The sequence below is a fragment of the Papaver somniferum genome, chromosome 6, assembly GCF_003573695.1.
Source record: "Papaver somniferum cultivar HN1 chromosome 6, ASM357369v1, whole genome shotgun sequence".
Lineage (NCBI taxonomy): Eukaryota > Viridiplantae > Streptophyta > Magnoliopsida > Ranunculales > Papaveraceae > Papaver > Papaver somniferum.
Window position 1 is genome coordinate 12,395,214 of NC_039363.1, and position 19,497 is coordinate 12,414,710.

General features: G+C 36.0%; 3 protein-coding genes across 3 annotated transcripts; 1 reads left to right on the top strand and 2 right to left on the bottom strand.

The window, feature by feature from the left end:
* Positions 1-6,582: 6,582 nt before the first annotated feature.
* Positions 6,583-9,550, top strand: LOC113286944 (pentatricopeptide repeat-containing protein At2g22070-like). The gene has a single exon (XM_026535598.1). It carries the CDS (start codon positions 6,747-6,749, stop codon positions 9,111-9,113), a length of 2,367 nt encoding a protein of 788 aa, XP_026391383.1. The 5' UTR covers positions 6,583-6,746; the 3' UTR covers positions 9,114-9,550.
* Positions 9,551-9,663: 113 nt separating this feature from the next.
* Positions 9,664-14,023, bottom strand: LOC113286945. The gene is made up of 7 exons (XM_026535599.1): positions 13,780-14,023; positions 11,976-13,212; positions 11,838-11,893; positions 11,501-11,734; positions 11,112-11,403; positions 10,271-10,467; positions 9,664-10,078 (listed from the first exon to the last, which is right to left on the bottom strand). The coding sequence occupies exons 2-7, from the start codon at positions 13,146-13,148 to the stop codon at positions 9,925-9,927; spliced, it is 2,106 nt and encodes a 701-aa protein (XP_026391384.1). The 5' UTR covers positions 13,149-13,212; positions 13,780-14,023; the 3' UTR covers positions 9,664-9,924.
* A 1,895-nt stretch (positions 14,024-15,918) lies between these two features.
* On the bottom strand, positions 15,919-18,688 carry LOC113286946 (pentatricopeptide repeat-containing protein At4g18520, chloroplastic-like). Its single transcript, XM_026535600.1, has one exon. It carries the CDS (start codon positions 18,567-18,569, stop codon positions 16,725-16,727), a length of 1,845 nt encoding a protein of 614 aa, XP_026391385.1. The 5' UTR covers positions 18,570-18,688; the 3' UTR covers positions 15,919-16,724.
* Between the last annotated feature and the right edge of the window lie 809 nt (positions 18,689-19,497).

The following is a 19,497-nucleotide window of genomic DNA, read 5'->3' on the forward strand; positions in this document are numbered from 1 at the left end:
AACCGTCGCTTCATGGTTGATGTTTAAAGTGGATGTTTTGTTATAAATAAATTAGACGTAACTAGTAATTATAAATTTATTAGGAAGATAATATCTATATAAATTTTATATAAGTCTAATTATTATCAAAAACAAAGCGTGTGCACATCTATTCAACCTTCTCTAGGGCTTCATGAAAGACGTGCTTCACATGACCGCTTCAGAGCGAAATATTGAAATTTGAAGCGAAGCGTACGCTCCTAAGCGTGAAGCGTAAGCTTTTAAAAACCATGATGTGGAGTATATCATTTTCAGGGTAGTACCTAGCTTTAAGTATAGACCCAAGGTGAGTTTGGATTTTCCTTAAGCCTCCAACTCAATTTAGCTATCATGTAAAGATTGGATAACATACTTGCTATAATTTTAACTAAACTAGTTTTGCACCTGTGCCATGCACGGGTATGTTTCTCGTGATGTAACATTGGATGGATATTTTAAAATTTATTTCATTAATAATAATATACCAAAACTAAAAGACATTCAATAAGTTGATGACCCTAAAACCTTCAGGATAATTTGGGATTAATATCTACTTTTGCCGAATAACTTTGGTTGAAAACAGTGTTAGAAACAAAGATCACCCTCCCATCTTTTTCTAAGAATTTGGTTATGTGGATTTTAGTGAACGTTTTATCCTCCCATGTTGACAAATTTAAGTAAATGTTAAGTACAATTAGTACTCCCTAATTCAGATTTTCTTCGTGAAATCTTTCATTCTGTCTGTAACCATTTTCTAATATAGTTTTACCTTTTGCTTGACAACAAATAAAATATAGGAGGAAATTTAGAACGTAGCCTACCGTCTATTTATCTTTTGCAAGTGGTAAGAGGCTAAGAGCCTCGACGACCATAAAAGTGAAGCTAAAAACGATACTTCCTTCATTTTTGCAAGATAAATACTATAATTTTCAATTTGACCTATTTTTAGGTTAAAGTGAAATTTAATATCTCTTTTTAAAAACTGAGGTAGTATGTTATACATGCCATACTGGGAACTGGGAAGGTCTGTGGGAAAATGGGGAATATGCCCTAAAATCGGCTATCATCTTTGGATATGCCCCGGGATTCCAGTATTCGAGAATATGCTCCGACCGTCCAAAATTCCATACAAAACCGTTAAGTAGTCAACATACGCACACACTTGGGATTAAATATGCGAATTAAAAGACAAATATACTATATACTAACACCTTTAAAAAGTTCAGGAACATATTCGACAGAAAAACTTCGAAAGAAATTGGAGAAAAAATTCAGACACATTTACGATAAATTGACTATTCAACGATTCCTTGACGGAAACCACTATTTTGGGACATATTCCCAAGAACTGGAATCATGGGACATATTTCCAAGATGACACTCGATTTTGAGGCATGTCTCAATTTTCCCAAGGTCTATAACTATGCTAGATGCCGAATTTGACCATTTTTAGCATTTTAACTTTTGTTTTTAATACATACCATTTTAGTGGTACAGTTACTTGATGCCACGTTCCCTTGGGTTCCGTAGTATGCATCGCTTGTTCATTAAAACTTTTGTTGGCAAACAGAAATTGACATTTTAGTGGTAAAATCTATTCCCCTGGGATTAGGACACACCTGCGGTACATACACACCAATTTTACTTTCTGGGTTGCCCATGCTAGTGATAATCTCATTGTATGGTACATCCAGATGGAACAGCCAAGAGAACGGCTAAAGAAGCTCCAATAGAAGATCCTTAACCTAAAGGCTTTGATGTGTAATCTAAAGCAAGATGGTCAATGCTAGCTACAAAAAGTACGGATTACAAAAGTATTGATGTCACGGTGATGTTTTTAGTTTGTTAGCTACAAAAACATCAGAAAAGGAAAACAACATATAGATGTAGTGTTCTAAGACATTTATGCGTTTGGGCGTTTAGAAGATATATTAGAGTTAATGAACATCTACTTAGCTCAATCTTTATTTCTCATCTCATATCAGTCGAGAGACTAACCATATAACATCGCGCTCAATCGAGTTTCGGTCACCTACATTCTTTCAGGGTCATAAAAATGAAGCAAGCGACCAAACTGATATTCCCCGTCCAACGTGTAATTTTTTCCATCTCTATTCTTCTGTTAAAAACAAACATTTTAACTAATAAGTAAAAAAGGGTGAAAATGAAAAAAATACACACTTTTATCTGTTTTCTAGTAATGGTCAGGGCCTCAGGGGTTCTCTCATCATTCCAGCACTGCAGAAACAAATATGATTCAAAGTCTTTTTGAACGACCTTAAATTTTGTTCACTGTCCTGCATTTCTCCTCCTCGACTGAAGAACCATCTCTTCCTGAAAAGTTTGAAGTCTAAACATAGCCAGAAACGCAAATTATTCTACTGCCATCATTTGTATGTCGAGATATGTCAAGATATTTGTTAAGAAAAACAAATGCAAAGATAAACCTGTGCTAGAGTTGGTTAATCATTGTGGCGTGTTTACTATATGACGTTGATAAAATACAGGCTATGTAGTGGTGTTTCTTATTACCTGAAGAAAAATGACCAATTGCACAGCTGCAAATTCAATAATGCAGAGTCTTACATTCATCAATTACTCGTATCCTATTAGAAAAAATCGAAATGCATCCACTTGACTCGACTGACACTGTGACACAAATATAAATATCCCTATATGATAAAGAAACAACAACAAACCGGTCATTCAACAATTCAAAAAGTCTGTCTATAGAATAAAAGGATAAAAGTAATGTCACTAAGGTCTAAAAAACCAACAAACATTTACCACACTCACAATACATTTACCGCACTCACAATACATAATGACCACACTCTGTGTATAGGCACGCATAAGACCTATTACGTACAAACTAAGTTGTTTTCATAGATAGATAGATTCGGAGCATATGTCCTCCTAGTCTCTTTTATTTCATGTTACTTGGTTTACATTTGTACTACATTTTTGTTCTCGACTAACATATATAGCTAACTGCCAAAGCTAGGAACGCTGCAACATAACCATATAAACATGCCACATTTAATTTCAAGTTTTGGATAACAAAACCCCGTAATGGTCTCAATTATCTTGAAGAATTAACTGCACAGACAAATCCCACGGCATTTAGCATTTCTATTTAAAATGATTTCCTGGCAATCAATAATATCTCATGTTCAAGTAACTCAAGTTACTCAACCAAATACTCTAAATACTTCACTAAAAACGCAATAACCCCTGTACGAGGGACAAAGCCAGATGTGGGAGAATTGAATAAACTACGTACTCCCCTTCGAGTCATCAACATCACTAAGCACATATTAGGATATTTCCATGCATATAGGAGATTTCCATGCATAACTAAAAACAAATGAGCGAACATATTTATAATTATACTTGTCGCCTGCTAATGGTGTTTGCTTCTCTTATCTTGCCTTGGGAAATCTACTCTTATTGGTTACCATAATTATACTTGTCGCCTGCCGGAAGCTGGAAGCAGGTTCCACACTTGTTTATCTTGAATATACATAGTACCAGAGGTCAACAACTCCGAACTTTGAACAATTCATTATTTATATTAAGAAATTATAAGTTCGGCAAGTTAATAACTAAAAACACAAATACATGTGACGTATAACTAAAACACAAATACCTGTGACATACTTGTGCATTCTGTAAAACTGTAAAAGGGTCGATCTTATAACGGATATTAACACCGCTTGCGTGGGGGTGAGGTGATATATTTCCAGAGTCAATTCCAATAATACTTGTGGAGGTGCTTTTCAAACAATTGCAAGCAGCTGACGGTTGAATAGCATCCCCCGTCAATTTTCTAAGGGCATCATTCCACATATAATTGCACCTTCAGATGCCTAAGGTACCATCTTTGCTTCATTAATGTAAGTAATAAGAAGAAGAAAAAAAAAAGATATGAGCAAACCTCTATTGTTTGGTTGCAGTTAGGGTTGTGTTGTATTTTTATTATTAAATACAACTTCTTTCACAGATTTCTTTTTGAGGGACGGAATATCTGGACAACCTCTTAACAACATTATTTAAAAATGAAATTTCAAGATAAGTTATTTGTATCAGTACTTACGAATCCAAGATAACAGCTGTGATCAAATAAGAACTTTCTCAGTGAAATAGTTCTTTGATCTGAAATTGTTGACAACAACACCTTGTATGTTAACCTGTTAGCAAATGAAGAACCTTGATCACATTGTTATATGAGCGCATGGAATCTTCACGTAGTGATATTGAGCATAAGAAGCAATACCAATAAGTGAGATACCATGGTTCTACCTACAAAAATAGCCAAGAATATTTAGAATTGCAATAACAAAGTCTAAAAACAGAAACAAAAAAACAAAAAAACACCCAGCTAATGCTGGTAACCGCCTCTGCTATACAGATGACTTTAACTTCTGAAAGGCTCTCATCGTAACAGAGACCAATGAGATTCAACTACATCAACCACCATCCCAAAAAAAAATCAGAAACCACTGCACTACACTAAAATTAGGAGATTTTATCAACAACGTCAAAAAAAAATAAACAATTTGAATTAAAAAAGAATCAAAATAACCAAAATAACTTCAGAAAGACCTTACTTGTAAAGTGATGGAGTATCTGAGACCACCATATACTTTACTCAACGGTTGTGAATTCGCCAATTCACCATATATTTCTCAAGGTAAAAAAAGGTAAAGAAGAAGATAAAATGTTTCTTAGTTTCTCTTGAAGATGGCTATTTCCCACTTACATGGGTTTGTCTAAAGAGTGAGAGTTTGGCTCCTGTTCATATGAATACACTAAGATTTGAAAAAGATCACAGAGATTTACCAATTTTGTTATGCGTCAATCTATTTTATTACAGTGCCAGTTGACTACGCTTACGAAGAAACCTGCAAAGTAAGAACAGACGAAGATTAGACAACAAAACCATTAATTGAGAAAAAAATTAAAAATCAAAGTCGCCCAAGCAGCATCGAAAGAATGAGTTTCGTTTATCCTCTGCATGCTTTATATCGAGACACCAAACCCATAATTAAAAGAGGTTTGTTTTGGAAATAATATTCATATATAGGATTTTCAATATTTTTGTTTTCCTTATCTTATAATATTTTCTAATATTGTAATATTAGAAAATAATATTATAATATTCATAATCACAAGTTTTCCTTATCTTATACTCCCTCCGTTCTTTTTTAATAGGCCAGTTTCTATAAATAAAAGTTTCAAAAAATAGGCCAGTTTCCTAATTGGGAAAGTCAAATGTTATTTTAGTTTTTTGGGACCACTTTTGTCTTAACTTCTTTTGATGACAAGTGTCATGTGGACCACTTCACTTTATTTCTTTTGCTAACAAGTGTCATGTGGACCATTTCACTTCACTTCTTTTATTGACAAGTGTCATGAGGACCACTTTCAATGATTAGTTCTCTTAATTTCTTTAAATTTCGCTAAAAACAAAACTGGCCTATTAAAAAAGAACGGAGGGAGTAATATTTTCTACCATTCGTATTGATCTCAGCATATCTTTTCTTTTGGTGCGCACTGCACTCAATATCTTTGTATAAACACTTAGATTAAAAATAGCAATAAAATCACAATATTTTTGTTTCCTCTTGTGGGCAAAAAAATTTATATAAAATTTTATAATTTCTGGATTACCACATTTACTTGATGTAATGTTTTTGTTTACAAAATATTGAGAATTTTCTACATGTCTAATAATAGATTTTTTTTTCTTAATTTTTTCAAATTTTGCATTTCTCATGAGAATGGTGTCTAATACTACTTTTTTTTTTGTGCTCTCTTTCTCGAAATCTTGCTTAATATCATGTATTGTAAATCACAATTTTCTAGTAACGTTTTCGTTTTCTGATTATTGAACAGGATTGGCGTTCAGTTTTTAGTAACGTTTTTGTTTTCAGATTATTGGACAGGATTGGCGTTCAGTTTTTTCTTTTGCAGAAGAGGACAGAGGTTCTTGTCTACAGGTAAGTATTCACAATTCTATGTATTTTTTCTTAAATCTCAGTCATTGATCAAAGTTTTTTTAGTTTCACTGGAACTATTAAATGTAAATCATAATTAGAGTTTATTTAGTTATCAGTTGCTTGGAATTGTAATTAGGACTTTTTATTCATTATAAGAAGTGTAATTGGACATTGAACGTTGGACATTTTTTTTTAATCATTTATGATCGATGTAATTTTGTGATGCAATCGTGATGGATATAATATATTATGATGTGGTTTTATTTTATTTTATTCTTTTCATATATCGAGTTTGGAAATTTATAAGATTTTGTAAGATTTAGTAATTTTAGGTGATATAATATTTTTCTTTGAATATGATTGGTTGAAAATATATATGGCGAGAAACAAAGATTTTATTTTAATTTTATTGGCCGAAATTTTAGACGGTGAAATCAGAATCAACCAGAAGCTCCGATTAACCATGTCGCTCGAAAAAACTATCTTTTTATATAAAGAATTTGTCCAAAGGTAAATGGGTAAAATATGCTTGTAACTCATCAAAACATACTCCCAAGTCCTACCCAAATTTTCCTTCAGCGCACCATGATCCCAATTTATGCCACGAGGTGAACTTTATGCGAAAAGTCCATCATATGCCTCGGTGAAACAACAATTTCACAGACAGGCCTTTGATGAACAATTTTGCTCAAAATTTTCCTCACACCGCACTTTCTCCATTTTAAAATGTCTTTGATCAATCCATCAATTTCATCAACACTTCAATCACCTTCAGATTTCTACGCATCACTTCTTCAAACAAGTCTAAAAACCAAAGACCCATTTACCGCAAAATTAATCCATGCCCAGATTATCAAACTAGGATTGCATTTAGGTGTGTTCTTAATGAACAATCTTATGAACTCCTATTCAAAATCTGGGTTCATTTCTGATGCTCATACACTGTTCGATGAAATGCCTGGAAAGAATACTTTCTCATGGAACACTATTCTCTCTGCTTATGCTAAACAAGGTAGGTTTGATCGTGCACATACAATTTTTCAAGAAATGCCTGAACGAGATTCTGTTTCATGGACTTCGATGATTGTGGGTTATAATCAAATGTGTCAGTTTGAGAAGGCGATTTCTATGTTTTTGGAGATGGTTTCGGCTAAAATTTCACCTACTCAGTTCACATTTACGAATATTCTTGCATCTTGTGCTTCTCTTGAAGATTTGAGTATAGGCAAAAAAGTTCACTCCTTCATTGTTAAACTAGGACTGAGTAGTAATGTCCCAGTGGCAAATTCACTGCTTAACATGTACTCGAAATCTGGAAAACCAGATATGACGAAGGCTGTTTTTGATGGGATGCCATTAAGGAGTGTGTCGAGCTGGAATACTATGATTACATTGTATGCACGGTATGGGAGGTTAGATCTTGCTCTTGCGCAATTTGAACAAATGTCAGAAAGAGATGTTGTTTCATGGAATGCCATGATTGCTGGCTACAATCAACATGGTTTAGACGTTGAAGCTGTATGTATATTTGCAGAAATGCTGAGAGAATCAAACGTGAAACCCGATAAGTTTTCATTAGCTAGTGTTCTATCAGCTTGTGCGAATCTTGAGATGCTGAAACCTGGGAGAGAAATTCATGCTTACATTATAAGAACAGCAGCCAATGATTCTGAGCCAGTCAGTAATGCTTTGATCTCGATGTATTCAAAATCTGGCGGGCTTGCAATTGCTCGAAAAATTGTTGATAGAGGCATGGTTTCGAATCTCAATGTCATATCAGTGACATCTCTGCTTGATGGATATGTTAAAATTGGAGATGTAAAGCTTGCTAGAAACTTCTTTGATTCCTTGAATGATCCAGACGTGGTAGCATGGACTGCCATGATAGTAGGCTATGTGCAGAACGGATTAAATAATGATGCAGTAGAGTTGTTTAGATGTTTGCTTAGCTATGGACCGAAGCCTAACAATTTCACGTTATCTGCCATGCTGAGTGCTTGTTCAAGCTTGGCTTCGCTGAACCATGGAAAGCAGATTCATGCTACTGCGTTAAGATCAGGAGCGGAATCTTCAGTTTCTGTAACAAATGCTCTAATCTCCATGTATGCTAAAGCTGGAAGTATTGAGAATGCTAAACGGGTTTTCGGTCAGGTTTCTTGGATGAGAGATAATGTCTCATGGACGTCTATGATTATAGCTTTAGCGCAACATGGTCTTGGATTAGAAGCTATTGCACTGTTTGAGGAGATGCTTGCGCTTAAAATTAAACCTGATCATATAACATATGTTGGGGTATTATCTGCTTGTACCCATGCTGGATTTGTTGAACAAGGCCAAAATTATTTTTGTCTGCTGCAGAATGTACATAAGATTGTACCTACACTTAGCCATTATGCTTGCATGATTGATCTGCTAGGGCGTGCTGGATTGTTAGAAGAAGCTCTAAAATTCATAGAGAAAATGCCAATTGAACCAGATGTTATTGCTTGGGGTTCACTTTTAAGTGCATGTAGGGTGAATAAAAATGCTGAATTGGCAGAAATTGCAGCATCAAGGTTACTAGAAATCGATCCTGGGAATAGTGGAGCTTATGCAGCCCTTGCTAATGTATATTCTTTATGTGGAAGATATGAAGATAATGCAAAGGTTAGGAAGCTGATGAAGGACAGAGGTGTGAAGAAAGACAGGGGAGTTAGTTGGCTTGAGATCAACAAAACAAACCATGTTTTCGGAGTTGAAGATACGTTACATCCTCAGAGAGATGAAATCTATAAGAAAATGGCAGAGCTGTGGAAGGAGATCAAGAAACTAGGATTTGTTCCAGATACCAAAGCAGTATTACATGATCTGGATGAAGAGTTGAAGGATGAAATACTGAGCCATCACAGCGAGAAGCTAGCAATAGCATTTGGGTTGATGAGTACCCCTGAGAAAACAACTTTAAGGATTATTAAAAATCTCAGAGTCTGTGACGATTGTCATTCGGCAATTAAATACATATCAAAACTTGTGCAGAGGGAAATTGTGGTGCGAGACGTTACTCGTTTTCATCATTTTAAAGATGGATTGTGTTCCTGTGGTGATTACTGGTAAGAAGAAAGATAAACATCTACCTGAAGTATTTTTCACATTTCCGGGGATGATTTTGGGTGCTCGTGGTGCTTAAGGGGAGACTTTCACGGGAAAGAACTCCTCATATTTGAGTAACAGGTGCCTAAGAGCCTTTCTCCCTTCATTTACACCTGCTCAGTGTTCTCTGTAAAATGCAGTCTTCACGCTCTTATTACTATCTTAGAAGAAAATATTTTTCACCAGAGAAGATGCATTTTTGGGTCATATTTCAGATGTTTATTTGATTACAGAAGCCAGGCTGGCCGGACTGAATAAATGAGCAGGGTCCTCATATTTTGAATGGTATTATGCCAGTAGAAGTTCAATGATCCCCCTGCAGAAGTTCAGAAAGAGGTGAAAGAAAAGGGCATATAATTGTAAGTTACATTGCTAGATTGCAAATGACTGAGGATTTCCATTCTCTGCCAGGTTTCTTACCTGCCACAAAACTCATTTTAGGATTCAGAATTTTTACATTCTATTAATCGAGTCACAACTGTAGAAGTAGATTCTGTTATACGATGATAGCAAATAGGTCATTCCATTTGGAACTGTAAAACAATGCCTTTGTTATTTGTTCAAGTATCCAAATACAGTACAATCTTATATAATGTTTCCTGTAATTATTTGCTAGCATTGACGATCAAAACTACAGGGTTTAACCACTAATAATGAAACTAAGAAAATTTTCAATCTAATTTAAAATTTCTATGAAACAAAAGTAAAACTATGGTTTTGTCTCTGAATCCTGACAAGTATAAGGTGAGCAAGGTATTGCAGCTGCAATTTTTTGCTAACAGTTCAGACCCCAATCGTAAGGCTGATATGTCACTTTCAATTGATTGATAGCAACTAACTCCAGCAGTTCTTCCGATTTCTCTGGCTCTAAGTAGTTCGCTGCATGCTTCACTACCTCACCCTCGTTCTTTCCAAAATCAACGCTGAACCTGTAGGGTACAATGGAGGAAAATACAGCAGGATAAGAAATTCATTATGTCAGTGCCTGGAAAATAGGAAAATTTACAAGATGTCTGTAATGTGTATGGCCAATCTGTACTAATAAACCAATTTTTTTTAATGGGGGCATAAACTTAGCTTTTCCAGACAAAGGGGTGACACATTTTTCTTTACAAATTTACCATTTGAGGATTATGCTGACATAAGCTGTTTTAGTTGCTGGGTCAAAAATAAGCCCTCCATTCCTGAGGAAGTTGCGAGCGGCTTCCATTAGTTCCTTGTCGATGTTTCCAGGTGAGTAGCAGCGAAGTGCAGGACCAGATCTGGTACCACAGACTAGGGTGAAGTGAATCAAGGGTTCTAAGTATGGCAGAGCTACCTGGTGATGCAGAAACAATAAAACAGTGGTCAGTAAAATAATCACTAGAAGTTATGCATCTCCATCATTCTAATGCAAAATCCATAAAAGCCAGTGGTGGCCAATTGATTGTTGTACATTGTATGAAAACACATTCCTAGAGCCAAGATCCGTCAAGTGAAACACTGCTGGGAAATGCTTGCATTATGTGACATCATATCGACTCAAAATTTAGTAGCTTACCACACACTATCCCTCTTTGAAAAAATTGAATCAACCATTATGTTCTTCCATGGAGAGACTCAAAAGAAAGGAGCAAATAAGACGGCCTAATGGGTAGATATTATTTTTACACTTCTCACTAATTTTCTTCTCTTTACCATAATATACATGCGTAAGGTTAGAAATTCTGCAGGAAAACTTGCATGAGTCGTGCGTCTGCCACACACTGTTGCGACTTTATCCCATTTGTTAACTGGTCTATACAGAGTCAGCACTTACACATGTAGTCAGACCTTTAGCTGCCTTACAGTTAGATAGAACACATTTAATTTACGGTTTAAGGGAATACTAGAGTAGAGATAATAGCCAATTCAATAATAACATTCACTAAAGATTTCTGCACAGGGGTTTCAGGGAAATCAATAGCAGAGGGAAAATTTCACCTTGGAACGTGGGTCCTTCCCACCAAAGGGCTTGGTGATGTTATATGGAGGTCGCTGATTACAGCGCAAGATTCCATTCTGGATAGCAGAAAGCGAATAGGTATACCCTCCAACGACATACTTAAAGTCACCTAGCATTTTCCTTCGCTCCATAGCTCCACTGGGATAACCCCACAACAGTATTGCGTGGATGGCCATCATGTTATGGAGATTTATGAAGAAAGCAAGCTTCTCCTCTCTTGGCAGATCCTGCAACTCCACTCTCTGAAGCTCTTCAACCACCCTCAGATACCTTTTTAAGAAACAAAACAGATTCAATGCCAGGGGAGGATGCATTATATACACAGCTTAACAGTGGCATTTGAAAGCAGAATAGTAAGAACACCAACCTTGCAAACTCCTCACTGCGATGGATACTTCTATAGTCGACATGTTTTCGATCTTCAGATGTGTAAGCTTCGAACATAGCAAAAGATAGAAACCTTAACCTTGAAGCAATCTCTATCACAGGCTTTGGTTTAACATCACTTATTCCCTTTGTAATGTTGTAGCATTGAGACGACACAATGGGATCGTGATCCAAAAATCGATAGAGGTGGTTACCATCTTCAAAAATATTCTCACTAGAGATGAAAAAGCAATGCCATATCAAAACTAGGATTTATTTTTTAGATTGAGAAGGAGAGACTAAAATGCTTTAGAAAAAGACAGATAATAATGACTCACTCGAGAACGTGTCTAAAGAAGTATTTTTTTGCAAGCTGTTGACCAAACTCAATGGCCTGCATCACATTAGAGAAAGATTGTAATTTATAGTGAGAAAAAATACCACTTTTCAAAATTGAGCGTGTATATGAAACCAACCTCCTTTCTTTCCATGTATTGGTCCTCTGACAGAAAATCCACAGCTTCTGAACCTAGAAAACAGTTGGTAAACCTTCGCATCTTGTAAAACCTGTCCTTAACAGAAATAGTCTCTTTCATTTTCTTAACAATTGTAGCCTGTTCATCAACTGTTCCACTGCACGATACATCATCTTCACCTGACAGTGGTGGTAAAGGAGCCTCGGAGGATGGTTCCTCAGAGATGAGCTCTTTAATCTTCTCGTCAAGACTGCCACCCTCGTCCATGGCCTTGAGCTCAGCCAAACCTCCAACAGAAACTTCATTGAAGAATACCTTGGGAACAGCAGAAGACCCGGTGAGCTTCTCTAACTCCAACTTTCTGCTGGGGTAAACATCAATATTAATCTCAACATATCTGAGATTTTTCGCCTGCAGATATAACCTCACATCCTTGGACTCCAGACAGCCTAGCCTCGTATACAGTAGAATTCTTCCTTTCATGGATGGTGGTGGAACTGGACTTTCTACACTGTTATCTTCCCCTTGCTCAACATTGCCCTGCATACTCAGATCACGTTTAATCATAGCTAAAGGATTCCAGCCAAAACGCTCCAATGGGTTTTTAGACGCCTCTTTCGGTTCATTTCCTGTTTTCTTATCCTCTTCCTCCTTAGAACTGTCATTTGAATCATCATCCTTCCCCTCACCATCAGGGACATTTTGTGTTTCTTCATCTTTACTTCCAGAAAGTCGCCGAAAAACATTGGAAACAGCGACAACACTCTTGTCTTTAACAATTTTTCCGAGTGCCACAGCCTTTTCAGGCCATGCAGATCCTTGTGCCTCTGAATCAAGATCCAGAGAACTAGTAGACGAAGTCCTCGTAGTTTCCACCCCAGGAATCTCAGTTCCATCAAAGACAGGTTCTTGCTCCTCTTCGTAAGCTTTTTCCATACTTCGACTCATCTCATCTTGATTTTCAGATCCCACATTCTGAATCTCATGGCTACCTGACTCTCCATTGACTTCCTCATGAATTAACTTGGGATCTTCATTGTCAATGTATAAGGATTCTATTTTATCCAGCAGCTCATTATGATTCTCTGCTTGAAGATTGATAGTATCTAAATCCACTTTTTCAGCGGCTGCGGAGTCAATCACCTTTTTCTCAATGGAATCTTCCTTTTCCATGATTTCAACAACAACAACCCAAAGCTTGCTATTCTTTTGTGTTTGTGTCAAAGAAATGCAACCACTGCAAGGAAGCAACAAGGAGTGTTAAAAGACTCGCAGAATGCAGGTAAAACAACCTTAACAATGGCACAAATCTGACTTAGAAATCATACCCAAAATACAAAATCATTCAACAATTACTGCAAGCTTCTTACTTTAACTCACAAGAACAACATTTCAACTACAATATCTTATGAGGTCTGAAACATTTCGAAAAATGTATGAATAAATGCTTTAAGATTTCTATTAGACTGGAGACATTAAATCCATAACATAATCATAATCATCTAAAGGAGGGCTAAAACCATGTGCTCCTCAAATCAAGAAGAGGGGCATTTCTTAAATAGTAGATAAACCCTAGTAGTACAGTAAAAGTATCAGATTCCTACTCAATATTGACTAACTAAATCAAGACTCATCAAATCCAATCAAATCAAATGTAAAGAAAAACAAGTAAGATTAAACTTGTAATATCATCATTTCATCATCCAATCAATGTTCAAAACAAACAGAAAACCATGAATCTGTAAAATGCAAACTCAGAAATGTAATAAATTTAATCAGGGGTTTAGAGAGTAGTCAGATTTACCCTTAGTAGAAGAAGAAAATGATGTTTTCTGAATGAGGATTTTGATGGGGTTTAAAGAGAGAAGAGGGATTTTAGGGATCTAAGTAATCAAGTCTTCGACTCTTTTAAGGAAAAGGGTCTGCGTGATAGATTTTCTTGTGCAGAAATGGATTGATTAGAAAATATTTGAAGAAGTCTAAAAATGAAAGTGAAAGGGAAATGAAGAAGAAAAAAGGAGAGTGTTTTTGAGGTTTAAAGAATGAAAGTGTCAAGAAAGAAGAAACAAACAAAGAAGAAGGACAGTTTTGCAAAATTTGGGTGGAAGAGCGGGAAATTTCTTTGGGGTGGATTAATACATTCTTACTATCCATCTTACCTACCTAAAGTTCAAATTACTGTAAAGTAACAGTAAAAAGTTTGGCCGGTATACAGTGCGGTGGTAAAGTTAAAATCACAATAAAGTAACAGCAACAAATTTAGCCGGTGTCACTTTATAATCACAGTGATGATATCAATGAGCTGAGTTTGAAACTGGTCTATTCTTTACCAATTAAGGGAGGAAAAAAGTCTGTAAAAAGGGGAAATTTTTTGGTCATGGGATAAAAAATGGTTGGTGATAGAAGACATCAAATTAGATATTGACAGATTTTCTTTTACTGATGAGGTGATTGGACATTTTTAATCTAGCAGCATCATAAGCAAGCATTCTGAGAGATGAACAATATTATATCACATGTTAGTTTGGACAAATTTTTCGTGTAACAAATGTTTTTGCAAACACAAAATTGGTTAAAAAGACCAAATTCAACAATTCCTGGATGAAAAAGACATGTAAAATTTGATATAATGTTTAAATGGACAAGAATATAAAAATAGCGAGGATGTAAACAGTTTTATCCTATCCATTTTGAAATATTTTTTCTTATTTTTAATTTACATCAGGATGCATCCAGTTTCATCCTCCTTCTTTTTTAAGTTTAAGTCAGGATGAATCCAGTTTTATACTTACTGTGTCCATTTCATCCATACTAATTTTTAATCGTCTATTTGAACCATGTTTTAAAAATACTTGGACAGATGACCCATTTTCTGTTTTGCAAATATAATTACAACCAACCAAATGTGACCATGGTTGGTTAACTTGGTGGTGAAGTTGCTATATTCTTTATCTCTCCGGAACCTACTATTGTCCAAATGAAAGCATAGACATTGTTGACACTAGAGTATTTAGGGATATCCTTTAATATCAAGATGTCCATTGTTGTTATTTTACCAAGTTGCAAGTTCCGAAGCATATGACAGTACAAATTTAATATCACCCATGCCATGTTAGTTGTTAACTGAAATGGTCGGATCAATTAATCGAACATGTACCAGGACAAATAAACATAGGCAATCAAGTACACTACTGAAATTTCTTTCTTTTTTTACCATTTGTATTGATGCAACTATTCAGTAACTTTTTTTTGGGTGTTATGTTATCTTATCTTGTGGTTGTAGGTTTAATGTAGATTACAGTAAATTAACAAGTACTGTACTGCATTTACTTTTATTGGCTACTTAACCCAAGATTTTTTTTTACTTTTCTTTTTTCGACTCCCAAGAGAAAAATATTTTAACATGATAACATGGAGAATCTAAAGACCTATTGAATGCCTTTGTCTGTGGCCGTTGACCTGATAATGATTTTTTTACGAGGTAAGTACAACAACTTTTACAGGTTCAGAGTTGATTGGGAAGATGTTTACACCCAATTTTAGCAGATGATATTGGCAGTGGGAAATTGGTTAAGGGGATGGATCTATGTTACAACCTGAAGCAGTGTTCTTTTTCCCAAGAGTTCAACAGCACGACACACTGGGTTGATCAAAACAGGTAAATCCGAATAGAAATATACTGGAAGAGGGACCATATGTAACAGAATAAAAAGCTAATCAGCACAACTGGTAGTAGTGAATCCTTTCAGAAAAGGGAAGACCTTAAGGATAGGTGTTTTATGTCAGGGTTTGGGTGCCATCTGTTAGGCAAGGAGAAAGGAACACAGATTGATAAGCATGCAGTTCACATTGTAAGCTTCAAAATGGGTGTTTACTTACATGATACATCATCAGCGCACGACATGTCCTGTATGCCTGAACTTCACTTCTGCGGAAGATATAGGGATTAAACAGCAAATGGTAATTTATTTTGCTGCAAGATTATCCATAAGACCTAAGCAGAACCCAGCAACTGGCAAAGGAATGGAACCATATTCCTCGGAATAGCATTTCATACCCCAGAAACAAATACATGCATTTACAAATTGGTAGAAAGTTGGATGTGTGCTTCTGTTAACAAGAGCATCTACTATGAGAACAAGGAAACAAAGGTAAATCACCTTCTCTTGTATATGTAACAACTTGATTATCAACAACATTGGTAGCAATTAGTCTACAGTTACAGATTGCAGTAAATGATACAAAGGAAAAAAGGTTTGCAGAATGTTTAGATACCTTGTATGGTTTACAAGCTTCCATGGCCTGTGAATATCCAGAGGTGCCAAAGCATGTTGATTGAATGAATTACCAGCAGTCATTACCAAATAGTGTAGAAGTATCGGAACGCTTGTATAGTACCTTCACAAGCATCCATAGGCTCAGATGGAAATAGAAATATTGGTAGTGTGCAGCCGACCTTAATGAGCATTATTCGCTTGTTGAAGTGCATATGGTATGTCTGACTCAAGTTGCAGGATTTCAATCACAGGATGTCATAGGACATTGCCATATCCAATGAGATAATTTAGGAGTAAGTATAGATTAATCTTGAGCCAACACATCAAATATCCGACCAATTTCTGTTGGTGCTCATTGAGGCTCATATTCCCTTATTACCAGAAATCCCCGCAACGAATCACTATAATCTGTAATTCTGACGGTATCATTTCTTCACCAATTTGTATTCGAACTTATATTAGAACATGTCACCTATTTGTGAATGCATTGGTCAAACTCCAAATCCCAATCAATGTCCCCACATGCACTGATAACTGTTGTTTTAATGTAGTTATCCACCTCAAAGCCTTCTGCTTTCATCCGATACATGAGCTGTAAAGCCTCATTGCATTGGCCATTTCTTGCATATCCTATAACCATCGACTTCCATGAAACAAAGTTCTTCTCGGGCATGCTACTGAAAACTTGAATTGCCTCTGAAACATGGCCGCACTTCGAATACATATCAATAAGAGCACTTCCAACGAATACATCAGGCAAAGTTTTTGTCTTGTTGACAGAGGAATGTATCCATTTTCCTTGCAAAACATCATCTATCTTCGCACAAGCTTTCAAGACAGAGGTATAAGTAAACTGGTTTGGTTCCACACCTTCCAATAACATCTGTTTCAAGAATTGTAGAGCTTCAACGCCATGACCTAGATGAACACATCCAGAGATTATCGCAGTCCATGCAACAACATCTCTATCAGGCATCAACTGAAGAACTTTCGCTGCATAACCGTACTCTCCAAATTTGCAATAAAACCATACAAGTGTACTCCCTATAAAGATATTGTTTTCTATTGAATTCTTTAAAATCTGTGCATGAACTTCCTTCCCAGTCTTGGAAGCCCCAACTGAACCACAAGCTTGAAGAATGCTGACGACAGTTAAATTATTCACACATATATGCCGTCTTTTCATTACACGAAACAACTTTATGGCATCCTCACCAAGTCCACTTTGAGCATACCCTGAAATCATAGAAGTCCAAGTAACCATATTCCGCCTTCTCATTCCATTAAAAATTCTCCTAGCATCATGTACCTCCTCACATTTAACATACATACCCAGCAAAGAAGTCCCAATAAACACATCATTCTTAATCATTTTCTTAACAATTACTCCATGAAGTTGTCTCCCGAACAACAATTCTTTTTCCTCCCCACAAGCCTTCAAAACACTACAAACCGTAAACTCATTCGGACGGAAACCCTCAGACAACATCCTTGAAAACAACGAAATAGCTTTCTCTCCATGTGCATGTTGTGCACAAGCAGTTATCATTGTTGTCCAACAGACAACATCACGTTCCTGCATTCTATCAAACACTCGAAACCCACCAGACAAATCACCAAACTGCGCATAAAAATACACAACAGCGCTATCAACAATCACATTACTCCAATTCCCTTTTACAATACAAGCATGTATTTGTCTCCCCAACTCAAAATCAAATCTTCTACCACACAAATTTAAAATACAAACAAACGTCTGACAATTCCCTCTTCCACCTTGTACAACAAACTCATTAAACAACCTCAACACCTCATCATCATCTAACCCAACTTTCGAATACCCATTAAAAACAGCAGTCCAAGAAACAACATTTCTTTCCGACGTTTTATCAAACACATTCCTTGCTTCTTTTAGTTTACCAAATCTAATATACATACTAATCAAATTATTATCTACATACACTACATACTTCTCATACCCCTTTATCACAATCGAATGTATTCTTCTAACTTCTTTCACATTACAACAAGATTGAATCCATGAACCAACCAAAGATGGGTCTTCCAATTGCTCAATCAAAACTGATTTCGAAGAGAAATTACAACCTGGGTTTTTCCCACAAAATGGATAATCTTCTAATTGTTGGGATGAAATTGGGTTCCTTTCTGAGACGAAACAAGAAGTAGTTCTGTGATTAGTGCTGGTTTTGGGTAATTTTGAGATTTTCTTGTTTTGGGGTAATGGAGATGGTTGAAGAAGATAAGGAACAGAATGAGAAGGAATTTGAGGAACGTTGAAAATGGCGGGTAAGAGCATGGCAGATTAAACGGCTAGAAATTTTCTCGCGGGAACCTATAGAATTGAATATCTTTTCTTCCTTTTAAGAAGCAGAAAAATAATGAAATGAAAAAAGTTGTTATAAAATGTTTTAATCAGGTAGCCGTCAGTTGTCTTGGAAGCGGGTTTCGTCACTGGATGTTCTTTATTTTCGTTGAGTAAGTGAAGTTAACCCACTTAGGTTTTGTCATTTTTTTTGCCTTTGATTATGATTATATGTTGATTGTAATTTCAGAGAACAAAATCATTTAGATGTTTTCCTGTGAACGACTTCTTTCCTAGTTTTGAAAGAAACCTGTTTCGAAGCATACATTTGCGTAAATTCGACTGAAAAGTCATCAACCGAACCTTAAAGATAACCGAACCTAGACAAAAACATAGGTTCGGCTCAAAATTTGAGTATGCCTCAAAACAACCTTCTTTTGAAAACAAAGTTGTGAATATTGGTTGTGAAAGCAATGTGAACTTCCCTAGGAAGACTCAGTCTAACAATTTATTGTAAATGGGCCTCGAACTTCGACCTTATTCAGAGACAAATGAGGTTGAGAGTTTTTTACCAGTATTTTGAAGGATTCTAGTTCTATTTTTTCCTTCAGTTTTTTCACCAAGATTTAGCTTGTGCTTTGAGTCAAATATAATGTATGATTCAAGGGTTCTTGTTCAAAAATGTTTTGATTCGTCTGAGACCGTATCAGCTTACATGAATCTGGCATATGAAAGTTTGGTGGGGGACATAGGTCAGACCAATGTAGTCAATATCGGATTTCGGTGAATATCGGTCGAGGTCGAATGACTTTTGGGTTTACATGTATTTTCCCTTCTAAAGGATTAACTTACACTCGTAATCTTTCTCTCTCCTTTCCTTCCTCTCTTTTTCCGATCCCCCTTCCTCTTGGTGGAGAAGGGG